Here is a 24,921-nt window from a genome sequence, read left to right as displayed (position 1 = left end):
CTCTAAAACTGCTAGTGAAATTATTACATAAAAATGCCGGTTGAAATGTACATTGGTCTGTTTAATATATTTTCCTTCCTCCCACAAAGAAACACTTTATTGACAATACATTCTTAGATGAAAAAAATTATTCAGCTAACATTATCTAGCAATTACATCTGCGAAAAACGTAACGTTCTACACATATGTATTTTACTGTTGGTAGACTTTTTTTTTTGCATAACTGAAATTCCTTTCTGTCATCTCTGCAGACCATGACTAACGTCCGATAATTCAAACGACGTCTTGAGTGGCACCTTTCGAAACCCCCACTTCTTCTTATATGGTTATTTCCAAAACCCCCACTTATCCTTATATGGTTCCTTTCGAAACCCCTACTTTTCCTGAGAGATGTCATTTGTGCAACCCATATATGTAAGCATAGAAAACCTGAGGGATGCCTGCTCTGAAAGATGATGTCGCAGCTGGACCCCTCTCCCCATTTCTACAGTTTCTCTTCTTAAAATCTGATTTTAAATATTATCCTAATCTTAACTCTGCTAGCCTTAAATTAAGATTAAGATTTAATAATTGTTTGTCTTTGTGGCTGTGGTAATTAGTGACGACCCTAGCAGACACCAACATCTACAGCGAGCATGTGAGTTCAAGGTCAACAGAAAAATGTGTTGTTAATGGTATGTCAACATTGTAAAGGTTTTGACTTCAAACAATTTGAGAACTCAACTGAATGGCAAATCATATCTGTTCAGAACCAGATATGTAAAAATGTAGGAATCACTTAAAAAAAATATTGTTGGTTGACCATGAATATTTTTCAGTTTGTTGACGATGAGGGATTATTAGAAGCTTTTAGCAAAGCTAGTATTTACACACTAGCATTGCTTGGAATTAGCTGGCAAAAAAACCCAGAATAGTTTGCTGAAGCTAGATCCTTGTGCTGCGGAGAATGAGAAAACATCTAATGGAATGTATAATTAAACAGAATTTCCAAACGTGGGTCTGTTGTAGACCCATGCTATCAGAACTCAGGATAAGACCCAGATGCAGACAGCTAGAGTCACAGATGTTTATTGACAGGGGGCAGGCAAAAGACAGGTCAAAGGCAGGCTGGGGTCTGTAATCCAGGGCAGAGTCAATAAGGTACAGAACAGTAGGCAGGCTCGGGGTTAGGACAGGCAGAGGTACGTAAACAGGTCAGAGTCAGGCAGGTACAGAACGGCAGGCAGGCTCAGGGCAGTCAGAATGATCAGAACCAGGGAAACAGAACTTGAGACGGCAGGGCGCCGGGAAACTACACTGGTAAGACCTGACAAGACAAACTGGCAACAGAGAACACGGGTATAAATACACTGGGGATAATGGGGAAGATAGGCAGCAGCAGGATGGGGGTGGAGACAAGCACAAAGACAGGTGAAACAGATCAGGGTCTGACACATGCAGTTTCTCAGTGAGGTCAGTTCCTCTCTGCTTACCTTATGTGAAAATAAAAGCCACCCACAAGTTCTTGCCTTTTTTTGTGCAGATATGGCACAAGTAGATCTGAAGCAAGGCATATGTGTCACACACAAACATCTTCATAATGTAAGACATTAATGGAGGTACTGGTGAGGTAGGAGGATTCCGCTGGTAGGATCTAGAGGATAACTGCTGCTTCAGTTTTTATTTATTTAACCTTCATTTAATAACTAGGCAAGTCAGTTAAGAACAAATTGTTATTTACAATGATGGCCTACACCAGCCAAACCCGGACGATGCTGTGCCAATTGTGCGCCTCCCTATGAGATTCCCAATCACAGCCGGTTGTGATACAGCCTGGGTTCAAACCAGACTAAACAGACTCATCTTGTACACAATCCTTTATACTCTTTAATGCACACATGGCATATTCACAATCCCAAAGGCAAATGTTCCAAATGTCTCTCTTCAGGCAAATACAATCTGCAATGACTGTGTACGTGATCTTTCAATCAAACATGCTTACACAAGATCTTGTCTAAGAGCATCAAAAATTGATGTATTTTACATTGGGTAGACATAACAGTGGCAAATGTCTTGTTTCATGTAAAACATCTATTAGGTTTTGCTAAATATAAACAGGGTCGGTTCTTGCCTTTTGGGGGCTAATTGCTAACAGTGGAGCAGGTTGAGAGCTTCAAGTTCCTTGGCATCCACATCACCAACAAACTAACATGATCGAAACACACCAAGACCGTCGTGAAGAGGGCACGACAAAACATATTCCCCCTCAGGAGACTGAAAAGATTTGGCATGGGTCCTCAGATCCTCAAAAAGCTTTTACAGCTGCACCATCGAGAGCATCATGACGGGTTGCATCACAGTCTTGTATGGCAATTGCTTGGCCTCCAACCGCAAGGCACTACAGAGGGTAGCGCGTATGGCCAAGAACATCACCGGGGTCAAGCTTCCTGCCATCCAGGACCTCTATACCAGGCGGTATCAGAGGAAGGCCCTACAAATTGTCAACGACTTCAGCCACCCTAGTCATAGATTGTTCTCTCTGCTACCACACGGCAAGCGGTACCAGAGTGCCAAGTCTAGGTCCAAGAGGCTTCTAAACAGCTTCTACCCCCAAGCCATAAGATTCCTGAACAGCTAATCAAATGTCAACCCGGACTATTTGCATTGCCCCCCCCCCCTACGCTGCTGTTACTACTCTGTTATTATCTATGCATAGTCACTTTAATAACTCTACCTACATGTACATATTACCTCAATTACCTCGACACCGGTACCCCGTGTATATAGCCCCGCTATTGTTATTTACTGCTGCTCTTTAATTATTTGTTATTCTTATCTCATACTTTTTTTTGTTGGTATTTTCTTAAAACTGCATTGCTGGTTAAGGGCTTATAAGTAAGCATTTTACTGTAAGGTCTACACCTGTTGTATTCGGCACAACATGTGAATTGATTTGAATGACTGTCAGTGACTGACATAAGAGATAAATTGTTGATGCACAACCAAACTTCGACTTACGCTGACTGTATTCTACTATTCTAACTCAACAGTAAATTGAGACCTCGACTGAGTAAAAAAAACGTTAAAAAAACATGGTGCAGTTTGAAAGTGTTCTTCAGTTCTACATATTTTGCCATAGAGCGGAGAGAAAATGTTACAATTTTATAAAAAATTTCATGCAATTCTACTTATTTTGCAATGGGACAGAGAGAAATAAATTTCAATTTCACAGCAAATTTCCAGCAATTCTACCAATTTTGCCATGGGGTGGAGACATTTTTGACAGTTGAAAGCAAATTTCCTGTAATTCTACAGGGGGAGGGGGGTGGCCTGGAGGTCAGGGACCCTGGGTAGGGTCGGTATTCGGACATGATTATTAAAAGTTCAGATAGCTGGTTAGACTAATTTACCAACCTGACAATTGCTATCTGACATGGCTAATTGAGTGACTGTCATTAACCATGTTTCAATCCACAGTTTTCAAGCGAGTAAAGTCTTATCATATAAAAAATGTACACGACAGCTGGAAACGGGAAGTGTCGGTGTAATTTTATAAATGCCGACACATAATTTGTTCGTTCGACATAGTGGGATCTTTTTGTGTCTGTAAAATGTATTCTACTCGAAATGTCAATGGAACGCCTTCATGCCCAAATATTGATATAATAACCATCATATCGAAGTAAATTTAGAGTCACGCTCCCACTACGACTTGGGAAACTATGCAGTTTATTAGGCTACAGATGACATTAGTTAAGATAAACTTCACAGGGTGGTGAAAGTGCAAGGTGATGAGCTTGATGCTCCTTTCCATTAAATATCGAGGGTCTAATTCTGGTGATACGATGATCGATGCTTGACTGCCGTTTGACAAATAAAAATATTCTCACTCGTATCCATAATAATCTCATCATGTAGACTATACTAGATATATACACTGCTCAAAAAAATAAAGGGAACACTTAAACAACACAATGTAACTCCAAGTCAATCACACTTCTGTGAAATCAAACTGTTCACTTAGGAAGCAACAGTGATTGACAATACATTTCACATGCTGTTGTGCAAATGGAATAGACAACAGGTGGAAATTATAGGCAATTAGCAAGACACCCCCAATAAAGGAGTGGTTCTGCAGGTGGTGACCACAGACCACTTCTCAGTTCCTATGATTCCTGGCTGATGTTTTGGTCACTTTTGAATGCTGGCGGTGCTTTCACTCTAGTGGTAGCATGAGACGGAGTCTACAACCCACACAAGTGGCTCAGGTAGTGCAGCTTATCCAGGATGGCACATCAATGCGAGCTGTCGCAAGAAGGTTTGCTTTGTCTGTCAGCGTAGTGTCCAGAGCATGGAGGCGCTACCAGGAGTCAGGCCAGTACATCAGGAGACGTGGAGGAGGCAGTAGGAGGGCAACAACCCAGAAGCAGGACCGCTCCGCTACCTCCGCCTTTGTGCAAGGAGGAGCAGGAGGAGCACTGCCAGAGCCCTGCAAAATGACCTCCAGCAGGCCACAAATGTGCATGTGTCTGCTCAAACGGTCAGAAACAGACTCCATGAGGGTGGTATGAGGGCCCGACGTCGACAGGTGGGGATTGTGCTTACAGCCCAACACCGTGCAGGACGTTTGGCATTTGCCAGAGAACACCAAGATTGGCAAATTCGCCACTGGCGCCCTGTGCTCTTCACAGATGAAAGCAGGTTCACACTGAGCACATTTGACAGACATGACATAGTCTGGAGACGCCGTGGAGAACGTTCTGCTGCCTGCAACATCCTCCAGCATGACCGGTTTGGCGGTGGGTCAGTCATGGTGTGGGGTGGCATTTCTTTGGGGGGCCGCACAGCCATCCATGTGCTCGCCAGAGGTAGCCTGACTGCGATTAGGTACCGAGATGAGATCCTCAGACCCCTTGTGAGACCATATGCTGGTGAAGTTGGCCCTGGGTTCCTCCTAATGCAAGACAATGCTAGACCTCATGTGGCTGGAGTGTGTCAGCAGTTCCTGCAAGAGGAAGGCATTGATGCTATGGACTGGCCCGCCCGTTCCCCAGACCTGAATCCAATTGAGCACATCTGGGAGATCATGACTCGCTCCATCCACCAACGCCACGTTGCACCACAGACTGTCCAGGAGTTGGCGGATGCTTTAGTCCAGGTCTGGGAGGAGATCCCTCAGGAGACCATCCACCACCTCATCAGGAGCATGCCCAGGCGTTGTAGGGAGGCCATACACACTGAGTCTCATTTTGACTTGTTTTAAGGACATTACATCAAAGTTGGATCAGCCTGTAGTGTGGTTTTCCACTTTAATTTTGAGTGTTACTCCAAATCCAGACCTCCATGGGTTGATAAATTAGATTTCCATTGATAATTTTTGTGTGATTTTGTTGTCAGCACATTCAACTATGTAAAGAAAAAAGTATTTAATAAGAATATTTAAATCATTCAGATATAGGATGTGTTATTTTAGTGTTCCCTTTATTTTTAGGAGCCGTGTATATATATATAGTATACTACAGAAATACTATCTTATTACATTAAATTAAAAATAAGTATCTCGTTGTTTTTGTCTATTACTGTTCTGTCATGTATTTGTCCGTTTTATGTGGATCCCAGGAAGAGTAGCTGTGAGCTGTTGATCAGAGCGCATGTCTCAAGAACAAAGCAGGCACATTCATTATTTAATGCAACAGTTTTTGTGATAAACCTATCGGTAGAGTTGAAAATGCTATGGAAACAAAACGTTTTATTCGGTACACGAAAACTTAAGTGAAAAGGTACATTGTGTGCACTACGTCATCACACTGATTTTTTTCCCGTCCAAAATGACCATATTTTATTTCTGCAGATTCTAGAATATTCACATGAAAATCTGTCGCCAATTGGATGGAAACATAGCTAGTGACTGACATAATAGAAAAATTGTTGATGCACAACCAAATTTGGAACTTGCAAATTGACAGCTGGACTGAGTTTATGCTGCTTGTGCCTGGAGCCGCCCTGAAGATAAATCTAGTCATTTTAAATAAAAATCAGTGTCCCCACCCCTCCACACTACCAAGGAAATTTGTAATCATAAATTGTAAATCAAAGACATTTATACATACTCTATAACTGACAGGGAACATTACGAGACAACATCTCATCACATTGAATTACTCAAGGCTGCATTATGATAGTGTCTGGTGAGCTATACTGTCAACCAGTACATCTAATCATATTTGCCAATAAAAACATCTCAGCAAGGCCTCATTGCACTGTGTTACTGTCTATATTAAATAAAAACAATTCAGTTATTGTATCATATGACAGTAATGAAGAACTGACCCAGGTAAGACATTCAACTATAGACATTAGTAACACTAGACATCTTATACCAGATTTCTAAAACAATCATGAGATACACTTGCAGGCACTTTCATACAACAATCAACCCCCCCCAATAAACAATCATTATGTAAATATATTTCTGATGTTTCACATTTGCAATTGCAAAGTTCATCACCCTCACCAGCATCATCTCAATCTTGGTCATTGTTTTTATGGAATTAACTTAAAAAAGTGTTGGTGCATTCTGCAGAATGTCTGAGTATACTGTATGACATGTACATCTCTGTATTTGACTGACACCAAAAACAGGCTATTCACCACTACAGAATTAGTAGAATGAATAGCAATTAAACACAGAGTTCTAATTCTATGGTCACAACAATTATGGTTACTACATATAGGGTGCGTTTGTAAATTCACTCTGTCTACTCCGATTTCAGAGCACTCTGGTCTGAATGTGCCACAGAACAGAATAACTGACACATTTACGAACGCACCCATAATAGCATTCTACCATAAAGATATCTCTGAATATAACAATCTATAAGGCATTGTGATGTAATAGCACTCAGGTATGTAAAGCAGCTAAAACATTTCAGACCTGCATTAAACCTGGACAATAAGACTCATATGACCCGTGAACAAACAGACATGTCTGTTATACTGCTATTAGGGGAAAACGCTGGTCTCTACCAGACCCATTTCACCGGGTAATACCATTTCCTGTTAAATGTTAAATGCCCTTGGAGTTAAAAGCCTCTGAGATCCTCCTCTGTCATTTCAAGTGTTTTCTGTTGATCTACATCACATTATTTGGGGTTTTATAAGTATCATTTCATTTTTGATTAAGTCAAGTATGTTAACGTATAACATAAGATGATAACAATAGCCATTAGTGAACTGAAGCACTGTCCGTCTACTACACTTCTCTGGAATGACACACCGTGTTCCCATATTTCAGTCACATAGGCCCAATTCCTCACCCTGCCCCCTGTGCCCTTGCTAAATCCCCCCCTAAATCCCCCTACAGTAGGTATAACCAATATTATAGTAGTGTCCCTGATAGGATCCTATAGCACCCTAGGTGAAGTGCACTCAACCATCAAAGTAAACAAGGGTAGGGGACAGAGAACAACTTTCTGGAATGAAATACAGAGAGTCGTGTCAGATCTGTGAGGAGGTTGCTAGACATGGTAAACCTAAGGAAAGGGCAAAGGGATTGGGTTTGGAATCAGGCCATAGTTATGATGTCAACAGGCCTTCCCGGCCGTTCCCTGCTCCGCTGGTCGTCACAGAAATGTGGTCTTAGTCCGTCTTCCAGACTTTGTTGAGGACTTTCACCACCTCCTCATAGATGATGAAGACGATAGCTACGTCCATACACACCCTACCCAGCCTGGGGACTGTACCCTTATAGAACCTGGGGAGAAAGGGAGGAAATAATGAAGGAAGGAAGGAGGCAAAAGGCAGAGTCAATACCATTATCAGTCTGATAAAAATAGATGAAAATGAGACAGTGTGTACAGAGATACTTACGCTTTAGGTCCCTCATGCTTCATGATCTTGACGGCACAGTCCAGGGTACTTTTGTACTTGTGAGCCTCCAGACCCTGTTAGAGGAGAGACTGACGCGGTTCACTTAACAATATGATACAATACATGTATAGAGAAATATCTACAATTCACTGCATGTGAACAGGTCATTAATCATGGAAGTGTCTACCTGCATCCTGGTTTTGATGACATCAAGAGGAGTGTTTCCAAACACACTGACAGCTCCAGCGAAGGCTCCGAATGCTCCCGTGACCAGAGGGTTAATGGCCTTGTTAGGGTCATCACCTAGGAAACGGACACGGAGAGACAGAGCAGTAAGACTCTCTGGATACACACACACACAGGTAAACAACACACACATACACACAGGAGACAAGGATTCAAACTAAGTCGGTCACACACACACCTTTGTACCAGTTCCTTAGAGAGGTCATAACGTAGAAGCGGATGGCCTGGTTGGATCCCTGTTTCAGTACCGTAGCTGTCAGACCCTGGTACGTCCCCCTCAGGCCTGGAAGAGATATTGACAGCACAACACCATAACACATCAACACACAGCCAATAACCATCCCACAATCTTCCGTCCAATTACCATAAAATAACCATCCAACGGCCATTTCAGTTATGGTGAGACCAGAACAAATAACTGTCCAGCAGATGGCAGTAACTACTCCCTCTTCTCTTCACTAGTCTCTTTCAACCAGTAGAGAATGACTCCCCTCTCATTGAAGCCACGGAAGTTCAAGGCCAAACTCAGTACCACAGATAGAACAATGAGTCAGATATTTCACCTGATGTATAAGTGTGAAGCATCCGCTTGGTGTTTCCACTCATTACCAAATATGGTGATGAGAGGAAGGCCAGTGGCCGGCAGTGGGAGAAGACATAGCGAGATGGATTTTGGCTGACATAATGCTAATTTTCTCATTGAGGAAACATTTTATCTCAATACAGTTTTTTGTTCCCTAAACCAGAATCTGTTACGAAAAGACTGGACAAAGTTGTGTAGATTTTACCATTTGCCAAAGGAAAAAAATGCAGTTGTTTAGAAAGAGTGCAAGGGCTAATTGAGTTACTGCACATGCACATCAGAGTAGACGTTCCTTAATGGAAATATGCAAATACATGCTAGAACGCGCCAATAGGATCTCGCTAGCTCGTTCTTGGCTCTGCACCCCTCCTTGCTTGCTCTGCCCACTATGACTAATTTGTTCCCATTGGAAACGACAGGCTGTGGTGTATCTTGGATTAGTTATAAAAATTGGTGGTACTGCAGGCATTGTTAGCAGAAAACAGGATCCCCCCTATTAGGTGAATGGAAAAATGTAAATCATCCTGTTACCTTCGGTTCTGATGATCTCCCCGACTCCATGGAAAAATCCCCGGTACTTTGGGTTGGCTGATGACTGGTCATGGATGAACTTTACCTGAAATGACACAAGTGGACGACACGGATTCAAATTATATGCAGATCTTTATTGATATCGACACCAACACACATGCAAATAACTGTTTTAAGATTTCCTAAAACATTTTAAGACACACATACCTTGACCGTCTCCATGGGGCAGACCACCACCACAGCCTCAGCCATTCCTGCCCCCAGACCACAGAAAAGACCCCGGGTACTGTCCAGCTTCCCATTCTCATCACGCATCTTATTACTGAGGAACTCAAACATACCAAACCTGATAGAGAGAGCGGTTGTCAGGGACATAGAAAAGATATACAGAGACAAATAAACAGTGTGTGGTGTAGCGTGGTTGTATGTCTGTGTGTAGTACCTGACAGCTGCTTTGGGTATGGAGCCATAGAGCAGTGAGCTGAGCCCTCTGTACAGACCCCTCACCCCATGACCATCTACCGTCTGCTTCACACAGTCAACTACAGGGAGGGAAAGGAAAAGGGACAGAGAGAATCAGGCTGAGAAATGACAAACATACACAGTCAACTGCAGATATTTCAACTCGGCTTAAGGTATTTTGTGCATAGTGTTTTGTGCACGTTACATGTGCAACATTCAATAGTATCACCAAAAAGTAATGCATGGATATAGAAAAGTGTTAGTGACAGTCATGGTGCTTGCATCTATGTAGGTTGGCATTTGTTGTCATGACTCATGTACTGGAGGCAGCTCTGCAGAGTGGTCACTACCTGGCACAGCCACAAAGCTCTGATGTTATCCCGAGTGGCGCAGAGGTCTAAGACAATATATCTCAGTGCTAGACGCGTCACTACAGACCCTGGTTCGATTCCAGGCTGAGTCCGCATAGGGCCACGCACAATTGGATCAGCTTCGTCCGGGTTAGGGGTTGACCGGGGTAGTCATTGTAAATAAGAATTTGTTCTTAACTGACTTGCCTAACTAAATAAAAGGTTAAATAAAATACATTTAAAAAAAATGGTTGTGCCACACTGCTAACCTAACTTTAAAATTAAGACAAAAAAGCGAACTTTAGTCTTCATAAATGTTTACAATTTAAACAATTTTGACTTTGAAGCCGGCCCATCTAGCAGAGGTCGATGAGTTTTACCCTGAAGGCAGAACTGATGACAAACATCAACTTGCAGCTTCTTCAGTTAACAGTTCATGAGTATGAACTCAGAACTGACTGACAAACATGTTGCTCAGGAGCGACTCCAACCAAAGTCCACTGACTCTAAACACACAGATAACACAGCTAGGCACACACACACCCCCCTCAGGAAAGTGTAGACCCATTTAGTACAGATCCCTGGTTCAAGGCTTTTCATTAATCTGCCATGTAAGGTCTACTGCAAACAGCTATCTCTGTTTCAATGTGTGCCAATGATGGACTGTTACTGCTATTACTGGTAACAATATAGGAAATCATGTAAACGTAACAAAATAATTCCCTTTCCTGTTTGGGAGAAACTGTTGGAACAGATACCCACCAATGCCTTTATATCTGGGAGGGTTGGCCTTCTCATCCAGCTGCAGCTGAGTCTTCACATACTCTGTAGGGAATGTAATACAGATCTCTATTCCTCCAGCAATACCACCTAGAGAGAGCGAGAGACAGAGAAAGTGTTAAGGTTGGGCTGATCACTATACCCCCTGGACAATCTGAAACAGTCACAAGTTCTCAGTTAAAGGTACAGTGCCTCCCAAAAAGTATTCATATCCTTTGACTTATTCCACATTTTGTGTTACAGCCTGAATTCAAAATGGATTAAATAAAATAAAAGTCTCACCCATCTACAAACACTCCATAATGACAAAGTGAAAACATGTTTTTAGACATTTTTGCAAATGTTTTGAAAATGAAAATGAAATACAGAAATATTTAATTTACATAAGTATTCACACCCCCAAGTCAATACTTTGTAGAAGCACCTTTGGCAGCGATTACAACGGTTTTCCTGGGTAAGTCTCGAAGAGTTTTCCACACCTGGATTGTGCAACATTTGCCCATTATTCTTTTCAAAATTCTACAAGCTCTGTCAAACTGGTTGTTGATCATTGCAAGACAATTTTCAGGTCTTGCCATAGATTTTCAAGTCGATTTAAGTAAAAACTAACTAGACCACTCAGGAACATTCACTATCTTCTTGGTAAGAAAATCCAGTGTAGATTTGTTCTTGTGTTTTAGGTCATTGTCCTGCTGAACAGGTGAAGTCAACTCAGTGTCCGGTGGAAAGCAGACTGAACCAGCTTTTCCTCTAGGATTATGCCTGGGCTTTGCTCCATTCCGTTTATTTTTTATCCTGAAAAACTCCTCAGTCCTTAACGATTACAAGCATACCCAGATCACGATGCAGCCACCACTATGCTTGAAAATATTGAGAGTAGTATTCAGTAATTTGTTGTATTGGATTTAACACTTTGTATTCAGGGTAAACGTGAATTTCTTTGCCTCATTTACAGTTTTACTTCAGTGCCTTGTTGCAAACAGGATACATGTTTTTGAATATTTTTATTCTGAACAGGCTTCATCTCTTTTCACTCTGTCAATTAGGTTAGTATTGTAGAGTAAGTATCATGTTGTTGAACCATCCTCAGTTCTCTCCCCTATCACAGCCATTAAACTCTAACTATTTTAAAGTCACCATTGGCCTCATAGTGAAATCCCTGAGCAGTTTTCCTTCCTCTCTGGCAACTGAGTTAGGAAGAACGCCTGTATCTTTGTAGTGACTGGGTGTATTGATACACCATCCAAAGTGTAATTAATAACTTCACCTTGCTCAAAGGGATATTCAATGTCTTTTATTTTTTATTAATCCATCTACCAATAGGTACCCTTCTTTGCAAGGCATTGCAAAACTTCCTTGGTCTTTGTGGTTGAATCTGTGTTTGAAATCCCCTGCTCGACTGAGGGACCTTACAGATAGATAATTATATGTGTGGGGTACAGAGGTGAGGTAGTCAATCAAAAATCATGTTAAACACCATTATTGCACACAGAGTGAGTCCATGCAACTTATTATGTAACTTGTTAAGACATCATCCCCCCCCCCCCCCCCACGAACTTAAGGCTTGACACAACAAAGGGGTTGAATACTTATTGACTCTAGACATTCCATCTTTACATTATTCTACTTCGACATTATTGGGTATTGTGTGTAGGCCAGAGACAAACAAATCTATATTTAATATATTTTAAATTCAGGCTGTAACAACAAAACATGGAAAAAGTCAAGGGGTGTGAATACTTTCTGAAGGCACTGTAGATGGGTCTTCTCTGCTAGCTGAATGATGTCATCCTTTTATGTATAGCATGTGTTATTACCGCATTCACAAATAAAATATGTAATAATATTATAAAGAATCAAAGTGTTTCAATAACTTAACAATTCAAAAAGATCAACAGTGTAGGACTTTTCTCTGTAACTATAGTTTTATTGGTAACCTCCTAGTTCCACCTTAACAGCAGTAGCTCCACACATCTGCAGTTGAACAGCAAACAGAAAGAAGGTCTCTGATTGGTTCAACTGGGATTCTGCCCACAGGATACTCCTCTCTGTGCTGTTCCTGATCAGTGGGGGTGTGACTAGTCGTCTCTAGTTACCACAGCCACAGTCATATACCTGCCTATTTCTACAATGCATCTTCTTTAAATGTCATTTTAAACCTAACAATAACCTTAACCACACTGCTAACCTTATGTCGAAGCCTAACCTTAAATTAAGACCAAAAATCTTACGATAAATCCAATTTTGACTTTGTGGCTGTGGTAACCGGTGTTCTCCACTGGAACAGAGAAAGTAGTACACACATAGGGTGCGTTCCTCTGCCTGGGCATTAGTGACGCATGCCAGATCTTACAATGCCGGATAGGTATTTTACATATCAGCTAACCACATCATGCTGTATGTTATAGCAATCTGGCGCCCGCGGCACAGGCAATGATGTGGCACACAACCAGCAACAGAGCTTCATCAACCTCCGGAGGCTGAAGAAATTCGTCTTTGCCCCCGAGCCACAGCCTGTTCCCCCGCTATCATCTAGAAGGCGGAGACAGTACAAGTGCATCAAAGCTGGGACCGAGAGACAGCTCCTATCTCCAGGCCATCAGACTGTTAAATAGTCACTACTAGCCAGCTTCCACCCAGTACACTGACCTGAACTTTAGTCACTGTTACTAGCCAGCTACCACCCAGTACTCTACCCTGCACCTTAGAGACGCCTGCTCTGTGTATATAGTCCTTGAACTGCATTCTAGTCAAGGCTTATCCTGTATAACTACTGCTGTATACAACTTTTCTAGTCATATACAGCCAATAACTGTCTATACAAACCATCATATACATAATACAGTTGAAGTTTACAAGCCAAATACATTTAAACTCAGTTTCCCAATTCCTGACATTTAATCCTAGTAAAAAATCCCAGTCTTAGGTCAGTTAGGATCACCACTTCATTTTAAGAATGTAAAATGTCAGAGTAATAGTGGAGTGATTTATTTCAGCTTTTATTTCTTTCATCACATTCCCAGTGGGTCAGAAGTTTACATACACTCAATTAGTATTTGGTAGCATTGCCTTTAAATTGTTTAACTTGGGTCAAACATTTTGGGTAGGCTTCCCACAATAAGTTGGGTGAATTTTGGCCCATTCCTCCTGACAGAGCTGGTGTAACTGAGTCAGGTTTGTAGGCCTCTTTGCTCGCACACGCTTTTTCTGTTCTGCCCACACATTTTCTATAGGTTTGAGGTCAGGGCTTTGTGATGGCCACTCCAATACCTTGACTTTGTTGTCTTTTAGCCATTTTTCCACAACTTTGGAAGTATGCTTGGGGTCATTGTCCATTTGTGACCAAGCTTTAACTTCCTGACTGATGTCTTGAGATGTTACTTCAATATATTCACATAATTTTCCTTCCTCATGACGCCATCTATTTTGCAAAATGCACCAGTCCCTCCTGCAGCAAAGCACCCCCACAACATGATGCTGCCACCCCCGTGTTTCACGTTTGGGATGGTATTCTTCGGCTTGCAAGCCTCCCCCTTTTTCCTCCAAACATAACGATGATCATTATGGCCAAACAGTTCTATTTTTGTTTAATCATCCCAGAGGACATTTCTCCAAAAAGTACGATCTTTGTCCCCATATGCAGTTGGACCGTAGTCTGGCTTTTTAATGGCGGTTTTGGAGCAGTGGCTTCTTCCTTGCTGAGCAGCCTTTCAGGTTATGTCGATATAGGACTCGTTTTACTGTGGATATAGATACTTTTGTACCAGTTTCCTCCAGCATCTTCACAAGGTCCTTTGCTGTTGTTCTGGGATTGATTTGCACTTTTCACACCAAAGTACGTTCATCTCTATGAGACAGAACGTGTCTCCTTCCTGAGCGGTATTACAGCTGCGTGGTCCCATGGTGTTTATACCTGCGTACTATTGTTTGTACAGATGAACGTGGTAACTTCTGGCATTTGGAAATTGCTCCCAAGGATGAACCAGACTTGTGGAGGTCTACAATTTATTCTCTGAGGTCTTGGCTGATTTCTATTGATTTTCCCATGCTGTCAAGCAAAGAGGCACTGAGTTTGAAGGTAAGCCTTGAAATACAGCAACAGGTACACCTTCAATTGACTCAAATTATGTCAATTAGCCTATCAGAAGCTTCTAAAGCCATGACATTTTCTGGAAAATTACCAAGCTGTTTAAAGGCAGAGTCAACTTAGTGAATGTAAACTTCTGACCCACTGGAATTGTGATACAGTGAATTATAAGTGAAATAATATGTCTAAAAAATTGTTGGAAAAATGACTTGTGTCATGCACAAAGTAGATGTCCTAAACGACATGCCAAAACTGTAGTTTAACGATGAATTTGTGGAGTGGTTGAAAAACAAGTGACTCCAACCTAAGTGTATGTAAACTTCCGACTTCAACTGTACATGTATATATTTTTATTCCGGACTCTGACATTGCTCATTCTAATAATTTAATATTTCTTAATTCATTTCTTTATTCTTTTTTTTGGGGGGGGGGTTTGCTTATATCGTCAGGCATTTTCTTTTAAATAGCCTAGTTGTTAGAGCGTTGGGCCAGTAACTGAAAGGTTGCTGAATCGAATCCCCAAACTGACAAGGTAAAAATCTGTTGTTCTGCCCCTGAAGAAGGTGGTTATCCCACTGTTCCCCAGTAGACCCTCATTGTAAATAAGAATTTGTTATTAACGGTCTTGCCTAGTTAAATAAAAGGTTAAATGTATTAAATTTATTAAACCTTTATTTAACTAGGAAAGTCAGTTAAGAACAAATTCTTATTCACAATGACGGCTTACCCTGGCCAAACCCGGACGATGCTGAGCCAATTGTGCGCCGTCCTATGGGACTCCCAATCACGGCCAGATGTGATACAGCCTGGACTCGAACCAGGGACTGTAGTGATGCCTTAGACCACTGCGCCACTCGGCAGCCCAATGGCACTGCACTGTTGGGCTAGGAACATAAGCATTTCGCTACACCTGCGATAAAATCTGCTAAATATGTGTACGCGACCAATAGAATTTGATTTGATGCATGCAATGTCTTAGCAGGGGACCGCGAGCTAGAGCTACACACACACTCAGTGACACAGAGTCATCACAGACATAGAGTTTGTTGCCGGTAGCAACCTAAAAGTTATTTGATAATTTAGCATTCTCAACCACTGATCTCTAACCAGTTGTAACTAGGCTAAAACACTCACCATGGAAAAAAACTGTTAGATTTGGAGTTGGGAAAGCTGACCCTAAACCTGTGTGTGTTTGGGAAACGTCCTGGTTGAACCTCAACTGCAACCCAATGCTGCGGCTTCTGAAAGAGACATTTGTTGAGGCTCTGAACTCCAAGCATGCATTTCACCTGAACACACAGACATGCTGGTCTGTCAGTCCCACACAGGAATGGACATGCAACAATCTCCACAAACGCTCACGCAAATGATCTTGTTATTACACAGTAGGCTCTAAATTCTGCCCAGCGCCTTCCGTCATAAAGTTAGATATTTATAATTAGACATGTCTAACGGTTTCCTCATAACAGGACAGGAGAAAGACAACCAGTTTGTCAGGTCTGACTACTGAGATTGCAATCGTCTCTGGGCTAATAGACAGCTTTGCTGACTGGTCTCTGGTGGGAGGGAAACATTCGAGCACACACACACTTATTTTCTTGCAAAGGAAAGTGTGCAAGCAAAACACGCTGAAATAAGTGATCGTGCAACAATGATACTTCAATATGAGTTGACTTTTTAACTGACCTACTACAACTCTCTATGTTGAGAAAGAAAGGCTCAGATTTAAAGATGAGGAGCAAGCCAAAATACTGCATAGCCAGATATAACGTAATCTGTGTAGATGAGGGTGTTGAAGACCATAGTTTATGCTCAACAACATTACCAATGAATTGATTTACATGTATGACACATTTTACTGGGTCTCAGAGTGCTTGCATTCTATGGGGGTAATCTAGTACAAAAATTGCACTAAAAAGTGAACAGTGAAGAAAGAAAATAAAAAATGAAAGGACAACCCTACCTTCTGCATGCGTCCCTGGCCCTGGTCTGAGCTGGTCGGGTGAAAGGATGTTGTAATCCAGCTGCACGTGTGCATGTGTGTGTGTGTGCTCTCTGAACTGCAGAAGTGTGTGGATTTATGCTGTGTCATCATGGTTCATGGATTCAGTAACACAGCACTGCACTGCAGGCCCCAGCCCCCTGCCAAGCACTCACTTTATTGGGTGAATCTCACTGTATTCCTTTCATCTCCTTTCCATTTCGGTTTGACTGTGAAAGCACTATCATATTGCTCTCATCTATTCTGTGAGTTAAAATGAGTGGGCCCCTATAACTCCTGTATCACTCCAGGTGAAAGCATAGTAGTTGACTAACACCGATAGACATACAAATTTTAAAAAATAGTCCTGAAAAATGTGCCAGAGATCTGAGAGACAGACAAATTATTTCAGTCACCTAAAGTAGATAGTGATATTTCCAGTCAATCAGTGGTATTTCCAGTCAATCAGTGATATTTCCAGTCAATCGGTGATATTTCCAGTCAATCGGTGATATTTCCAGTCAATCAGGGCATTGGAATGGGTCTGTGTTCACTTGTTCTGAAATAGCTTCTGTAGTTAGAAACATAAGCATTCCGGAAACATTATTTTGTTGAAATATACATTTGATCTCTGAGAAATTAAGTTCCTTGATTGCACCCAAATTGGACATATTTATTTACAAGATTTACAGATGAAGTCGGAAGATTACCTTAGCCAAATACATTTAAACTCCGTTTTTCACAATTCCTGGCATTTTATCCTAGTAAAAATTCCCTGTCTTAGGTCAGTGAGGTTCATCACTTTATTTTAAGAATGTGAAATGTCAGAATAATTGTAGAGATAATTATTTACTTCAGCTTTTACTTCTTTCATCACATTCACAGTGGGTCAGAAGTTTGCATACACTCAATTAGTATTTGGTAGCGTTAAATTTCAATTGTTTAACTTGGGTCAAACATTTTGGGGAGGCTTCCACAAGTTTCCCACAATAAGTTGGGTGAATTTTTTGCCCATTCCTCATGACAGAGCTGGTGTAACTGAGTCAGATTTGTGGGCCTCCTTGCTCGCACACGCTTTTTCAGTTTTATGTTCTATAGGATTGAAGTCAGGGCTTTGTGATGGCCACTCCAATACCTTCACTTTGTTGTCCTTAAGCCATTTTGCCACAACTTTGGAAGTATGCTTGGGGTCATTGTCCATTTGTGACCAAGCTTTAACTTCCTGACTGATGTCTTCGGATGTTGCTTCAATTTATCTAAATAATTTCCCTTCCTTATGAGGCCATCTATTTTGTGAAGTGCACCAGTCCCTCCTGCAGCAAAGCACCCCCACAACATGATGCTGCCTCCCCCGTGCTTCACAGTTCGGATGGTCTTCTTCAGCTTGCAAGCCTCCCCCTTTTCCTCCAAACATAACGATAGTCAGTATGGCCAAACAGTTCTATTTTTGTTTCATCAGACCAGAGGACATTTCTCCAAAAAGTATGATCTTTGTCCACATGTGCAGTTGCAAACCGTAAACAGTTTTTTTTTATGGCGGTTTTGGATCAGTGGCTTCTTCTTGCTTAGCGGCCTTTCAGGTTATGTTGATACAGGACTCCTTTTACTGTGGATATAGATACTTCTGTGGTGTTTATATTTGCGTACCATTGTTTGTACAGAGGAAATTGGTACCTTCAGGCATTTGGAAATTGCTCCCAAGGATGTACCAGACTTGTGGAGGTCTACAATATATTCTCTGAGGTCTTGGCTGATTTCTTTTGATTTTCCTATGATGTCAAGCAAAGAGGCACTGAGTTTGAAGGTAGGCCTTGAAATACATCCACAGGTACATCTCCAATTGACTCAAATGATGACAATTAGCCTATCAGAAGCTTCTAAAGCCATGACATAATTTTCAGGAATTTTCCAAGCTGTTTAAAAAGGCACAGTCAACTTAGTGTATGTAAACTTCTGACCCACTGGAACTGTAATACAGTGAATTATAAGTGAAATAATCTGTCTGTAAACAATTGTTGGAAAAATGACTTGTGTCATGCACAAAGTAGATGTCCTTACCGACTTACCAAAACCACAGTTTGTTAACGAGAAATTTGTGGAGTGGTTGAAAAACGAGTTTTAATGACTCCAACCTAAGTGTATGTTAACTTCAACTGTATATAATATTCAAGAATTATAGTACCTAACATCCAATTTGGACCAAATGTTTTGCTAACAATGAGTAAGACATGAGGAGTCCAAAGAAGTGGTCTAAAGCCCTCCACCCCAAGCCAATCCCACCTCAACAATGAGTATATAGTATCATTACTTATCTTTGACAAGTAGTATGGAGCTGCGGTTTGGAGTATTGTTTCTTTATCCTATGTACTGTATTCTCAGCAACAACAACAAAAATATGTTTTATTCATGTTTAGAGAAATTAGCCATTGAAGTTGTTGGGTTTATGTCCCAAATTACATATTGGTTTTCTTACAGGGTAAGTCTCTGAACCAGGTATGACAGCAACCCATTGTTTGGTTTTGTTTACCTGGCCATTGCTTCAAATGCTAACTTTAAATAATTTGTGGCACAAATCCAATGCAAGTCAATGGTACCTATGTTAGCATTTTTGCGCTTTATATCCAAATCATCTATAAGTTACACAATACATTTTTAGATAAGTTAGGTAGATTTGGACATGAAGCATCAACAACATACATTATTTCACAAGAATCTGAGATGGTGGGTGTCAAAATCTATCTTTTTGGTGCTTTTTGAGGTTGAACAACACTCTTGCAAAAAGCAAGATACAGAAGCAATATAGGCAGTTAGGCACAAATGTATGCCCTCAGCTATCACCCATGTATGCCCTCAGCTATCACCCATGAATGCTCTTAGTTATGATGTAAAAGAGACAAAACAAGTAGTAGAACTGCATTCAAGGGTTCCTTGATTTTTTTATCTGTTGCATGTGCTGCAATGTTTCCATCCAAGGACCTTCCTCCTCAGGCTGTATAAGAATACATAAGTATTTTGCTGCACCTGCGATTACACCTGCAAAATTATGTGTACAACCAATAAACTTTGACTTGATTTACATGTAAACTTAGATAAGCCTTACTATGACTACAAATATCTACACAGCCATGCAACACAAGGCAATAGCCAGGTTCAGCGTATACAGTCATGACCAAAGGTTGAGGATGACACAAATATTAATTTCCAAAGTTTGCTGCTTCAGTGTCTTTAGATATTTTTGTCAGATGTTACTATGGAATACTGAAGTATAATTACAAGGATTTCATAAGTGTTTTAGGCTTTTATTGACAATTACATGAAGTTGATGCAAAGAGTCAATATTTGCAGTGTTGACACTTTTTCAAGACCTCTGCAATCCACCCTGGTATGCTGTCAATTAACTTCTGGGCCACATTCTGACTGATGGCAGCCCATTCTTGCATAATCAATGCTTGGAGTTTGTCAGAATTTGTGGGTTTTTGTTTGTCCACCCGCCTCTTGAGGATTGACCACAAATTCTCAATGGGATTAAGGTCTGGGGAGTTTCCTGGCCATGGACCCAAAATATCGATGTTTTGTTTCCGAAACACTTAGTTATCACTTTTTCCTTATGACAAGGTGCTCCATCATGCTGGAAAAGGCATTGTTCATCACCAAACTGTTCCTGAATGGTTGGGAGACGTTGCTCTCGGAGGATGTGTTGGTACCATTCTTTATTCATGGCTGTGTTCGTAGGCAAAATTGTGAGTGAGCCCACTCCCTTGGCTGAGAAGCAACCCACACACATGAATGGTCTCAGGATGCTTTACTGTTGGCATGACACAGGACTGATGGTAGCGCTCACCTTGTCTTCCCCGGACAAGCTTTTTTCCGGATGCCCCAAACAATCGGAAAGGGGATTCATCAGAGTAAATGACTTTACCCCAGTTCTCAGCAGTCCAATCCCTGTACTTTTTTGCAGAATAACAGTCTGTCCCTGATGTTTTTCCTGGAGAGAAGTGGCTTCTTTGCTGCTCTTCTTGACACCAAGCCATCATCCAAAAGTCTTCACCTCACTGTGAGTGCAGATGCACTCACACCTGCCTGCTGCAATTCCTGAGCAAGCTATATACTGGTGGTGCCCCGATCCTGCAGCTGAATCAACTTTAGGAGACGGTCCTGGCGCTTGCTGAACTTTTTTGGGTGCCCTGAAGCCTTCTTCACAACAATTGAACCGCTCTCCTTGAAGTTCTTGATGATCCGATAAATGGTTGATTTAGGTGCAAACTTACTGCGAGCAATGTCCGTGCCTGTGAAGCCCTTTTTGTGCAAAGCAATGATGATGGCACGTGCTTCCTTGCAGGTAACCATGGATGACAGAGGAAGAACAATGATTCCAAGCACCACCCTCCTTTTGAAGCTTCCAGTCTGTTATTCGAAATCGATCAGCATGACAGAGTGATCTCCAGCCTTGTCCTCGTCAACACTCACACCTGTGTTAACAAGAGAATCACTGACATGATGTCAGCTGGTCCTTTTGTGGCAGGGCTGAAATGCAGTGGAAATGTTTTTTTGTGATTCAGTTCATTTGCATGGCAAAGAGGGATTTTGCAATTAATTGCTGATCACTCTTCATAACATTCTGGAGTATATGCAAATTTCCATCATACAAACTGAGGCAGCAGATGTCGAAAATGAATATTTGTGTCATTCTTGTGTCCCACCCACCCACCACCCGCCAAACCTTCTTTTACACTACTGCTACTCTGTTCATCATATATGCATAGTCACTTTAACCATATCTACATGTACATACTACCTCAATCAGCCTGACTAACTGGCCTCGCTACATTTATAGTATCGCTACTGTATATAGCCTGTCTTTTTACTGTTGTTTTATTTCTTTACTTACCTATTGTTCACCTAATATATTTTTTGTACTATTGGTTAGAGCCTGTAAGTAAGCATTTCACTCTAAGGTTGTATTCGGCGCACGTGACAAATAAACTTTGATTTAATGTGATTCTCAAAACTTTTGGCCACAACTGTACTCCGAGAAAGGGATAGAACAGCCAACCATTATCTGTGATGGCACCAAGTGTTCTACAAAATCCAAACAAACTCTTTCCTAGATTGGAACTTTGTAAACGTTTTGTGTCTGAAACCAAGTTTGCCAGATTCTGTAACTTTAGTGTTACGGCACACTCCACTCAGCCCCCATTCCTGTGAGAGGAAAGCCTGCCTAACTTCCATTCATAAGCCATGTTAACCAAGCTCTGCTGGACTGAGGAGAGGGGGATTCAGTAGGATCGTGGGGTTAGTAATTATCAGAGAAAAAGGACCACCACATGCATCTAATTAACTTTATACACCCTGGAACTTTCAGCCAGAGCATGTGTCCTTGATTAGAACAGACACACCACTCGCTCACACACATTGAAGTAAAGGCTCAAAGGGCAAATTGATAGTAGTAGTTCAACAGATGGAGACAGAACCATAGTCAAAGTGAGTAGGATTTTGCTGAACACTTTGAGGTTACTACAGTTTAAAGACAACCCAGGCTTAGACATGGTGGACTCTTATTTTAGGTTTAATTTCCAAACAATTCCATACTGTCTTGTATTCCTTAAGTCTCATATGCGTTCAATAATTCTCATATTGCAGCACCCTGTCAAGAACAGCACATGATGTGGGTTGCTATATTGTAATCAAAGTCTGACCCTCGAAGATGCCGTCATGAACTGACGCTAAAGGTGGTTAGCGTCTATGAATGGGCTACTTACTCCCTAGCAACTGAATGACATGTAGTTCATGACTAAATTAAGAAAAAAATGACTGAATGGATTAGTACTCTCAAATAACTCACTACACTAACAAAGCTCACCTCACTACTCCCATAGCAAGCACTATAGGCAGGCAATCGTGTTTAAATATATTGCTACAATATAACACTCGACAAAAGTAAAAAGAAACCCATGTAGAAAACCCTGCATTGTCACTGTGACAATGACTTGCAGTGTTATTCGAGTGTAGCAAGGCGCTGGAATGAACACTGTATGAAAATGTGATACAAAGTCAGCAGCTTACACAAGGAAAGATGAATGACTTCATCCTTACCTGCTAGAATGGCTTTGCCCGGGTGGGTGAGTTTGGCTTTCCCTGCTGGCGCGGCTGCGGCCAAACAGCGGGGTCTGTGGAAGGGACTCACAAATGTGGGATTCCCGGACATATTGGCAACAATCGCGCCCCAAAAAACAAGCTAGAACTTGTTCTATTCTACGACGACACTCGTTCTCTCTCCCGATCGTCAGCCTCCGTGCACTCTACTGCTCTGTGCACGAATTGCTGTGCGATCATTTACAAAGGCGGTGTTGATCATTGGACTTGGCACGGTACAAAAGATAATGTTGAATCTGCACTTTTGACAGGCGAAGTTTCCTCACTCCTCCATTGCCAGTAGGCTAGTGTATCGGCCCATCGTGGTCAGTGTTTTTAGGGCGGAGCGCGGTGTTTTCACCCTCATAAAAGCGCCATATTTTTCACAAACGCAAATCCGATTTAAGGTGGAACGGGACTTGGTTTTATATTCACACATTCAATAGACATTCAATAGACATTCAACAGACATTCAACAGACATTCGCCAAAAGCCGAAAGCCATTTAAAAATGTACAAATCTATAACTAATTCACCGTTTGTCACAGAATCGTCAAACTAGATATGATTTATTCTATAAATGTCTGGCATACGTTTACAACCTTTGTTTTGAGTAGAAATTCCAGTTTTGACTTGATAGAAATACATAAAATATATAAATGGCATTTAAAGCAGTATAAATCAATAACAAATTCACCGCTTGTCACAGAATCGTCAAACTATGTATAATGTATTCTATAAATGTCTAGCATACTTTTACAACTTTTGTTTTGAGTCAAAAAATCCAGTTTTGATTTGATAGAGGGCATGTAGTCCGTCTAAAGGGTGTGTGGTCAAAGTTCTAACCAGTCTGTTATACCCTATTAGAAGCGGCCTGGCATACACTTCTGCATCTTCAGTCATATTAAAATAGATAACTGGAATAAACTACGGGATGAAGGGGTCAGGCCTGACTAACAAAGACAGGTGGATGGACCAAGAGGATCAACATGGACATTCCACATGTTAGAATTGCGTCAATTCGAATCTGGTATCAGGATAAATATGACAATGAGTCACCGATTGTATACTATGTATTTTTTATTAGCTAAGCAATAAGTGGTAAATGCAATTTTCGTATATACGGGCTCTCTGTCCCACCTCGCAGGGCAAGCAGAGAACTGACTTGTTCCTGACAAAGATATTATAATATACCCAGATGACAGTAGTAGTTCCTGCTTCCGCGCGGCCTGTCAGAGTAGAGACTGGGCGTGGTTTAAACTCACCCAGCCTATTATTGATTGTTGTCGTACGAGCTGGTACCAGCCCCCGGGCGCTCCAGTTGATAGATGTAACTTGCTGTGTCGAGTATCAATGCGCTCATTCCCTAGATACCGTTATCACATATCTGGTTTCTGTTATTGTTAAGTTTGAGTTCTAACAAAAACAGTCTGTGGTTTGCTACACTACGTTCTGTATGTGTCCGTTTTTATGTTATTCTGTATTTTTCCATCATGAGAAAGGCCCATGGCTTTGAAACTGTTAACAATGTTTCAAGTCAGCTATGTTGCATAACACATACATACATCCACACAAGCCAACAGCAGATAATACATATATGTGGTAATGGGCTATAGTGCATAACACAGAAACCTCATACACAGGGACACAGAAGGTCACAAAGGAGATAAGGAAAGCTAAGATTGAACCATAACATACACTACCGTGCAAAAGTTTGGGGCCAATTAGAAATGTCCTTGTTTTTGAAAGAAAATACTAGTTTTTGTCCATTGAAATAACATCAAATTGATCAGAAATACATTGTAGATATTGTTAATGTTGTAAATGACTATTGTAGCCGGAAACGGCTAATGGAATATCAACATAGATGTACAGAGGCCCATTATCAGCAACCATCACTCCTGTGTTCTAAGGGCACGTTG

At 41.3% G+C, this 24,921-nt stretch overlaps 1 protein-coding gene across 1 annotated transcript; it reads right to left on the bottom strand.

The window, feature by feature from the left end:
* Positions 1–5,708: 5,708 nt before the first annotated feature.
* Positions 5,709–23,882, bottom strand: LOC110537097 (tricarboxylate transport protein B, mitochondrial). Its single transcript, XM_021622867.3, has 9 exons — positions 22,962–23,882; positions 10,783–10,890; positions 9,651–9,750; positions 9,416–9,554; positions 9,209–9,293; positions 8,273–8,377; positions 8,036–8,151; positions 7,849–7,922; positions 5,709–7,732 (listed from the first exon to the last, which is right to left on the bottom strand). Exons 1-9 carry the CDS (start codon positions 23,071–23,073, stop codon positions 7,618–7,620), a joined length of 954 nt encoding a protein of 317 aa, XP_021478542.1. The 5' UTR covers positions 23,074–23,882; the 3' UTR covers positions 5,709–7,617.
* Positions 23,883–24,921: the final 1,039 nt, after the last annotated feature.

This window comes from Oncorhynchus mykiss, chromosome 12 (genome assembly GCF_057628025.1).
Source record: "Oncorhynchus mykiss isolate SJ-2025 chromosome 12, ASM5762802v1, whole genome shotgun sequence".
Classification (NCBI taxonomy): Eukaryota; Metazoa; Chordata; class Actinopteri; order Salmoniformes; family Salmonidae; genus Oncorhynchus; species Oncorhynchus mykiss.
This window is presented reverse-complemented; position numbering and strand designations above follow the sequence as displayed.

Excerpts from the sequence above, each read along its gene's own strand:
- LOC110537097 (XM_021622867.3), bottom strand. The coding sequence starts at position 23,073 with ATGTCCGGGAATCCCACATTTGTGAGTCCCTTCCACAGACCCCGCTGT. Across the intron at positions 9,555-9,650 it reads ATACCCAAAGCAGCTGTCAG|GTTTGGTATGTTTGAGTTCC; the intron begins GTACTACACACA and ends TCTCTCTATCAG. Across the intron at positions 7,923-8,035 it reads TCATCAAAACCAGGATGCAG|GGTCTGGAGGCTCACAAGTA; the intron begins GTAGACACTTCC and ends CTCCTCTAACAG.